The sequence below is a fragment of the Hypomesus transpacificus genome, chromosome 21 (assembly GCF_021917145.1).
Source record: "Hypomesus transpacificus isolate Combined female chromosome 21, fHypTra1, whole genome shotgun sequence".
Lineage (NCBI taxonomy): Eukaryota > Metazoa > Chordata > Actinopteri > Osmeriformes > Osmeridae > Hypomesus > Hypomesus transpacificus.
In genome coordinates, this window is record NC_061080.1 from 8,530,680 (window position 1) to 8,540,279 (window position 9,600).

At 45.4% G+C, this 9,600-nt stretch overlaps 1 protein-coding gene across 1 annotated transcript; it reads left to right on the forward strand.

Moving 5' to 3' along the window:
• The first annotated feature begins 8,770 nt into the window (after positions 1-8,770).
• Positions 8,771-9,394, forward strand: LOC124483738 (insulin-like growth factor II). Its single transcript, XM_047044280.1, has one exon. It carries the CDS (start codon positions 8,792-8,794, stop codon positions 9,392-9,394), a length of 603 nt encoding a protein of 200 aa, XP_046900236.1. The 5' UTR covers positions 8,771-8,791.
• The last annotated feature ends 206 nt before the right edge of the window (positions 9,395-9,600 follow it).

Below are 9,600 nucleotides of genomic sequence, written 5' to 3' on the forward strand. Positions count from 1 at the left end.
AACAATGTTAGCAGTGTCACTGCCAATGTTTATAACCCGGTTGATCCTCACACACACAACCGGGGGTAATGTCACTGCATTACTTGTTATTTCTATCTGACTGTGGCTGTCGCAGTTTTTGCAATGGTAGTCACACGTTGTTTGTGTGTTATCAAAGTGTTGTTGGATGTATTCCTGTAGTTCGTCTGGGAGGGTTCCTTCCATCGACACAGGGATTATGTTTGACTTAGTGGTTATAGACTTGACTGTGTTACAATGAAGACAGCGAAGACGGTCCTCGTTCTCAATGGTCCACAATTCCCCTATATTTTGAGAAGCGCCATATCCATCCACTAGAGCATTGATGATGTATTTGAAGACAACGTCCGAGTCCTCCTGGTCGACGAAAGATACTCCGCTGTAAGATGCAATCGCGTCTACAAGAAGGCTTGGGTCGCATGGAAACTTGTTGTCTTTGTCCATGTTGAGGATGAGACTCTTTAACATTCTAGCTACTCTATTAGGACGGCGATAATCCTGATCATCAACTTGTTGAATAAGATTCTGTAAGTCACGTGTAGCGTAGAGCACTTGAACAACACTGTTGACACTACAATAACTCCCAGAATTCATCAAGCCGCGCATATTTGAAGATACACAGACTGCTTTCCAGCAGTAGAAGCAGTGATTGTACTAGAGCAATGACACAGACTGTAATCGTGAGAGATGTGTGTAAAGAGTACGAGATGTCAAATTCAATATATGTGATATATACATTTAATAGTCTGTTATACTGAAAGTCACAACGCTCTGGAAGAGCGCTCTAAGAGATGTCACTCCTCCCTGTGTGTTCAATAGAACCATGTGAATTTTCATCCTGTAGTATTCTACAGTCAACTCATCTACAGGCCCGTGTCTCTTAAGCTTTGCGTACATTATAACAGGGTCCCACTTTGACATACTCTGCGATACTGCGTCGTGTGTGAAATAACTGACATTGTCATCAGCTAACCTAGATTGTGGCAATCGATCTACATCGACAACCCTGGACAGGGTCGAGTTATTGAGAGTCACCTTTGAGAACCCCTGTGTGCAATCCAGTGTAGTCACTTCAAGTCTCGATGATCCAAATACTTTGACTCTCATCCGTAAAACTATGTTTCTAACCACTTTACTCAGCTTGATATCCCCCACGCATTTCGTCGTCTGGTCGCATCTGAAAGTCTTTGGCTCTCCATACACTAGCACCTTGGCAACGCTCCTAGTATGCGGGGATTCCGCCTCACCTATGCATGTCAGCCAGTTAGACATGTCAGAGGAATAAACCCGCAACGTGAAAACGTTACCATCTAGAGTTGAAATGCACGGCATTACCCTTTCGCCATAGTCTACGTTGCTCAACCACTCTATAGATTTGGTCAGCACATGCAAAGCTGACTTGCTGTCATTCAAACCACTCAGCCATTTACACAGATTCGAGCTGGGTAAGTGCTTTGTCGCCATACTAGTACAGAGACGAACCAAGCTCCTACAGTCTTTACCAAACAGGGAAGATAAGGACTTGTTGAAATTCTTACTCAGGTAAGGGACAATGTCAATCATCACAGCTCCTTTGCTAATGATGACATCCTTCCATTCTGTCATGTGAGTTGGCAATAACGTCATATCTAAGGCAACCTTGAGTGTGAGAAAGACTTGTAGCATGAAGGCGTATACAGAGTTAGGCGAGTCCACCTTGGTCCAGTCGGTTACAGACTTGCAGCCTTCGAACAACTGAGCATATTGGAAGATGAACATCTCATTCCGGCCAGAGCACTTACATAATTCAACTCTGGGACCGGCAAATATAAGAGGGTAGATTCGGGTCATGGTCTGTGAATAAACAACCACGTTGTCTTTGAAACGTTGTATCTCCTTCTCATCCTGACTTTTGAGAATAACCATAGTTGTATCTAGCTCCCCCTCAATCCTTTTACTTTGTAAAATCACGTCACCCTGCGGATTGGACATTGATTCAGGGTTCAACTTTGCGGTCGATTCGTCACGTGGGTCTGGTACGTCTTTGCCAGTCTCGGCTACGTCTGCACCCTGAATGGATCCTAAGTTGATGTCGATTGTATCTGAAGTCGTCTCATACAGCGCTGAAGACACGTTGTCGCCTTGTTCACTACAACTCAGCATTTTAATTGAATCGTCAATCCGGTCAATGGCATTCGAAAGGAGGACGGGTGGATTTGTCGACAGGTGTCTTGCAGAGTTTACAACGCATCTTTCAGTGTTAGGAATTTCAACGGGTCTAACTGGAGGTCTAACTGGCAGTATCTCATCTAGCAGGTACGGTGTCGGTGTCACATGTCTGAAGAGCCATTGCGGCTCAGTCTGATGGTGTCCAGAGCTGACTCTCAAACTACCCTCCACTGGATATTCTACGCGAATCTCCGAAGCCATCTTCAAACACCCAACCTCGACTGGGTCATCAGTGTCACCAGCCTTGCGTTTGTTATACTTGCTATTGTCTGAATCTTTGAGTTGTTGTACATTCTTTGATCGCTTACTGCTGCTGGAAGGGTCTGCTGTTTGGTTATACTTGCTATTGTAAACATATTCGAGATCTTTGGCCTTTTTCGAGTACCAGCTGTGAGGCTGGATGAAATCAGGAGCTAACCTAATAAATCTATACCGTAATATGCCTTGATTTCAGATCTTATCACTTCAACGGGGGACCCCACATGGGATCTCTCCGTCATCAGGTTAGTGAGTCCGTCAGGGATACAGTCATCGGCAACTATGATATCAGTTGGTCTATACCCCCCCACCTGCACAGACAACGGAATCCGTTTTGATGGTAGATAAGCGGCGCTGACATCTTGATTCAAATGCTGGTATCTAGTGAGGTTGAGTAGTTCTGAAGGAGACAACCTCTCTTGAGGGAAAAGTGTAATGCACAAGACTCCCATATCGACAAACGGTTTGTCCTTTACGGTGCAGCCCATTTGAAAGAGCTTTTCCGCTATCATCTGCGTGGTGGGTCTGCTGTCTTTGTGTTTTACGTGGAGGATGCGGGCGTTTATGGCTTTCATATAATCCATTTCGAACGTTTCATCATTCTCTGGGTTATAAACCCCGACCAAGTTGGATAAATTTTCAGCGTATGTTTTTTTACAATAGCTTTCCTCTGACCCCTTGTATTCTACCAATGGCCAGCCACTGTGTAACTCCCACATCACGCAGTACCAGCTGAACATGTCGCTCCCAGTAGCAGAGTTCAAGCACCAAAGCACCTCTGGGGCCATGTTAGTACGGTTCCCCCTGGGTTGATCTGGGGTAGAGAAATTACAAGACATGCCAAAGTCGCTAATTTTGAAAGTGAAGGGAATGGGTGTTCGACCCGGCTGGTGACAAACCAATACGTTTCTGTGGGTGAAATCTCTGTGCTGGATGGTTCTAGATCTCAAGTAAGCCAGCCCTCGAAGCGTGTCGAGTTCAACCGCTGGTATGACAGAGGTGTCATTCATACGCCACACGAATTCCTGCAGCGAAAAGAGGGCTTGTTCCATGATTAACACGGCTCGACCTCCCAACTGATAACCTGGAATTTCACACCAAAAGCCTCCGAATGTGCGCAGGACGTTGGGATCTTTCATCGAGACGCCAATCATAACCTCTTCCATCTGGGAAGCGATGTGCGCGTAGCGATTGAATTCTTTGTCTATGAATGGAATGCTCCAGTTCACCATGTCTGGAAACAGATTGGTTTTTGCAACAAGGTCATTGTCAATTTTAACAGTCACCCCGAAGCCTCCACGGCCCAACACTTTGTTGGGTGTAGTCATCAGTTCTTCTATGTCAAAGTCACATTTCGACCCATGGACTCTACCGACGTTAGCGTATATTTTCCACGGATCAGCCTTTGCAGTTGACTTTAAAGGTTCCCAGTTTCGCCCAAAGTTGTCCATTTTCACAATTGGTATCCTGGAGCTGGTCATCTTGTAATTCGATAGTAAGAAGCCATCTATCACTGGATACGACTGCTGAGAAAGTGGACGGATCCGCAGAGGAGGACATTTTGTGAAGGTAGGAAATATGAGAGTGTGTGTTGGTTATTGCCCGTGTTTGTCTCAGCAGTTTACCCAACTCCTGCGTGTACGGAACCACTGGATTACATTTGATTACCAAGAACAACACAAGGGAGTTGTACTTACAGGTCTCAATTGTCTTGTCTTGTTTTACATATACAACTAGACGATCTTGTCCTAGGACCTGAGGTTCATCAGAGATACTAACCACTCCAACGTTTGTGAGATTACAGTGGTTGACAATCCTATTAATAACCACTACGCTATCTTCGTTGTGGCTGAAGGTGCCATTGCCGGGGTTTATTCCAAGCCAGTCTAGCACACCTGCCACGTTGCTGTAACACAAGGTCTTGACGTGATAGAGATTGTAACGTTCTACCAGGTCTAGCAACCTTTCGGCGTTGCTCCTGGTTCGATTCTTCAGCTGAGACATTCCCGATAGGACTTCAAGGCTATTGGCATGTCGTAATTGTCTCTAGTACATCTGGCCAGTAAATAGAAGATGAACGGTTTAGTTCGCAGGGATATTGTGTTCTCTGAACACGCTTCTATGCCACTGTTTGAGTGTCTGATAGTTGCAGGTGCTCCGGCAACGGGATTGCTTCAAGATGCCAGGTTCAAAGACCATACCACGCTCCAGACAACCTTACAGGTTTTGCTAGATATGTGGCAAAGAGCCGATACGTTGTATGTACCCAGAGCAGATCTGGAATCTCTCCACCGTATGGAATGTATTACCACAACGTCTAACGAAATACCCATCCCATGTCAGATCATATTAGATGTCCGTAAACTGTCCAGATACTACATATATCTACTGTTCCGTTACTGCATGAGTTCCGCGGGACTTACGATCTACAACTATCGGGGTTTCACGATTAACCAGCTCATCCGCATGTCTGAGCAAGAAGTCAAGAATATTACAGCTCCCTTCGTGGATATACCTGGAAGCTGGCTAGAGCCTAAAGTGTGCACAAGCTTCCCTTCAGCTCCACCTATTCCAGAAGGTAGCTCAATTAATGACTTTCCCAATTTTACACCCCAGCAGCCACCTCAGAGACAACCTCAATCTATAGAGAACCACCTACCACACCAGCTTCCACGTCAACCAACAACAGAGGTCAGGGATTACCACGGAGGGGGATATGTCGAGCAACAGGGTGTACGTATCCCGTTGCAACGCGACACCAACCACCAACCACACAGCCAGCGGGCGTCACAATTTAAACATTTCAGTAAACCTACGTCAAACAATGTAACCTTTACAGGGTGTTACAATTCTGACATTGACTGCGAGGACTAGTGTTGATATTGTCAACATATATAGCATTGTGTGTACCAATGGAGCATTCTCTAAAACTTACATCTTTGAATTTGTCAAATACCAATTACTAACTGGACACTTGACCTAGGTTGGACACTAGACCTCGGTTGGACAAACGTTTTATGGAATATATAAGATACCATTAACACCTTCCACATGGCCAAACCACATGTAACAATGGCAACAAGGAGAGGGTTCATACACGAGTCGAAGTCACCCCTTGAAAACTTAGCCCTCAGCAAGCGCAGTAGATACATGGAATGTGCCGTGTGTTTAGAAGTGGTTTTCGATAAAGCCAATCCCAGGGACTGCGTATTTGGCATTCTACCCAACTGCAACCACTGTTTTTGTGTGGCGTGTATTCGCGTGTGGAGGAACAGCAACCGCCCTTCAAAAAACTTTAAAGCGTGCCCAGTCTGCCGGGTAGAATCTACCTTTTATGTTCATAGTGATTATTGGCTTGAGGATCAAGACAAGGTGAAACTGATTCTGAAATATAAGGACTCCTTGGCAAAAAAGCCATGTCGATACTACGCAGAAGGTCGTGGACGATGCCACGCTGGCTCAAAATGCTTATACAAACACGACCGTCCGAAGATTGACCATTTGCAGACTACATAGACTACTTGGACTCACTACCAACCTCCACCTTTTAGAAACAATTACAGACTGGACCTGGTCGAACACTCAACCTCGGCCGAACACTCTCTGTCAATTGCACTCGCTTTGGCACAGTGGATGGCTGGCAGGTAGACCCAAATGCAAAACTCAGAACATGGGAATATGCTTGCTAACAATTTATTGTATCGTCAAACTATAGGGTTAGTATGTCTACCTGTCTGCTTTGTATATGGTATGTCTACCAATGTGACCGAAGGACATGTTATGGCAAATAAATTCCCTCATATATTCATAAACCTGTGTAAACGTCTTTATTGTACATTAAAAGGAAACATTACACACAACATTAACACTTCACTCGTTTATACATTTAAACATTACTGTATGAAGTCTTTACATTGCTTATTCGAAAGTGTCATCTCTGACTGAAATGTGTTGAATGTCAACTCGGACCTTGCCACAGGGGCTGGATTGTCAATGTGATCTTGATCCCCTTCTGAAGTTTGTCTTCCATCTGACATGTTTGTCAGTCGCTAGAGGTTGATACAGTTGATGTTCGGACCAGTCCATTAAATACGTGGTCAAAGTTAGGTGTGTCATAAGTCTGACCTGAGGCAGAGGAATTGTTGACGTTTTTGTTCATTGACACCAAGTCGATCCATTACAGAGACACGCTGGGCGTGAGTAGTGTTGCCGAGTGTGACGTCTCACAGCACTGGATTGGAGGACTAAAATAAGATTAAAATGCTCAGACTTTTAGTTGACCGAAACTTGACTAAACTAACCTTAACCCTACAGAGTATGAACGTGAAACCAATAAAAACTAAAATGACAGCTAGACACAAAGACTAGACTAAAACTAAAATTAAAACAGGCCGCCAAAAGGCATCAAGGGTCTTATCTTGTCACCAAGTCGATCCTTTTCGAGAGAGACGGCATGGTAAGGTGTGAAGGTTCTTATCCTGACACACGGTCGTTTCTCTACAGAGACACGCTGACCTGGGCCCGAGGAAGGCGTGAGGTTTCTCATCTTGACACCCAGTCGATCCTTGACAGAGACACGCCAACCTGGGCCCGAGGAAGGCGTGAGGTTTCTCATCTTGACACCCAGTCGATCCTTGACAGAGACACGCTGACCTGAGCCTGAGGAAGGTGTGAGGTTTTTTATCTTGATACCCAGACGGTTCTTGACAGAGACACGCTGACCTGAGCCTGAGGAAGGTGGGAGGTTTTTTATCTTGACACCCAGACGGTCCTTGACAGAGGCACGCTCTTTAGAGTTAGGTGTAGACAACATCTGGCCTGAGCCCGAAGAAGACGTGAGGCTTGTTGTCTTGACACCCTGTTTACAGTTAGATGTAGACAACATCTGACCTGAGCCGGGGACAGTCGTGAGAATTGTTGTGTTGACACCCTGTCGACCCATCAGTGAAAGGTTCTCGATGTTTACCGCTAGGTTATCAACCTCCGAGGGTGTCCCTGGAGTTTGTGACGTGAATCCCTGTTGATCCACAGTGTATTTCTGCATCAACATCATTCGTAGCATATCACAAAGCTTCCGATGTTGGTCAGCGAACGTTTCTCCGTATTTAACCATCGCCTCTTTGTAGGGGATTGCTAGAAATCTGTCGAATGTGATAGGATTCGGATGTTGTTTAACAAAGGTTTCTGTGTATTCAACCATTGCCTGTTTGTGGGGTATTGTAAGAAATCGGTCAAATTTGAAGTTCTCAAATGTATCCTCACGGTGACGTGTGTCCGAACTCTGTAGATCAGACTGTCCAGCTATAACCTAATGATGTTTATAGTGTACACAACATAGCTTGAGACTTGTATAATATTAATACAAACTATATTGTGATCAACAGACTTTATCCATTTTGAACCTTGCTACGGTTGGAGATTCCAGCCACTCTACGGCAGTCAAACGCGATTGGACAAGTCGACATTGTGGTAGACGGGTCAGCCGTGTGGAGGGAGGGTTGATGGGTGGCACGCACGGTTGTGCTTGATGTTGCGATGTACCGTGTGCACACTTGCACCTTCCCGTTAAACCTAAGGACCAGACTGCGCCAAAACTTAGATGACCGTGAATGTCACCGTCTTCAAATGGGCTGATATTGAAGGGTGTGTCATGTGGGGATATACAGTTGATGACACTTAATAAATGACTGTTAAACAAAAACACTATGTGAACCAAATCCAAGTCTAAGGTGTAATCTTTTGATTCACAACAACAGATCCCAGACACAAAGCAGACTAGAACCTCTTCACAATGGTTTACAACAGTGATTGTTTAAACAACTACTGGTGGATTGACACCAACCAAGATTGGCTCAAGATCACCTTCATAGCGGCTCCTCTGATGAGGGTTGTAGGCTTGATGGTCATCACCTACAGAATATGTAGTCAACGGTCCTCACCCATTTACAAACCGTCATCGACTGCACAGCGTTCACTTTCTTACAATTCTGTGTACAATCCTACAACATGTGCCTTTGACGATGTGCACTTTGACGTTCCTGTGAACAACCAGTCGCATGTGTTGGACAGAGATTCTTGCCAATAACCCTTTGAAAAAATCAAATGTACTGACGTACTGGGCTGAACCGACCCGATCAACACAATCCTCCATACGTGGCACTGGAAAAGCGTCTGGTTTGGTGACCCCATTAACCTTATGGTAGCTTAGGTTTACGGCTTTGTTTTCGTCCAGATTATTATTCAGAGCGCTCTGACATAATAACTGGCGACTGTTGAAGATAACTCAAGTGCAAATTTGGTCAGAAAGATGTCTTTGTCAAGTCTAGTGCTGGTGTTTACGCTGACAATGACGTTGTACATTGTTGAAAGGGCCTCGGCTGAAACGCTGTGTGGTGGAGAGTTAGTGGACGTACTTCAGTTTGTCTGTGGAGATAGAGGATTCCATTTCAGTAGGACTGGTAGAGCCAGCAATAGGCGCTCTCAGAACCAAGGGATTGTGGAGGAGTGCTGCTTCCGCAGCTGCGACCTCAACTTCTTGGAGCAGTACTGTGCTAAGTCTGAGAGAGACGTGTCAGCCTCCTCTCTGCAGGTCATACCCGTGATGCCCGTTCTCAAACAGGAGGTACTCAAGAAACAGCACGCCTCCTCCAACTACAAGTACATCCACTGGCAGCGGAAGGCTGCCCAGCGCCTTCGGAGGATCGTCCCCTCCATACTGCGGACCAGGAAGTTCCGGTGGCAGGGGGGTCAACGGAATAACAATAATTTGTCACAAAAGATAATGAGAAAGAAATGCCTAACAACAACAAGAGCCAAAACCCAACCGTCTGCAACGGGTAAAGGGTCTCTCCTTGGGGACTGGAAAGGAGTGCTTATAAAGACCACAGAGCCACAGCAGGTCCAGGTGTAGCTCTTAAGGCCTGATGATCCACCAGTTCAAACATGAAACCTGCAAAAGGGAACATGGCCAGCAAGAGGGAACAGACACCTAGTGGAGTGGAGGGGTCGTCACAACACTTGTACGTTTAGTATCATGCCATGAGTCACTTTGTACTTCATAATAATAAACTCTTGAAATCCACTTGTTGCACATTGCTCGGTGCATTATTCGCCATC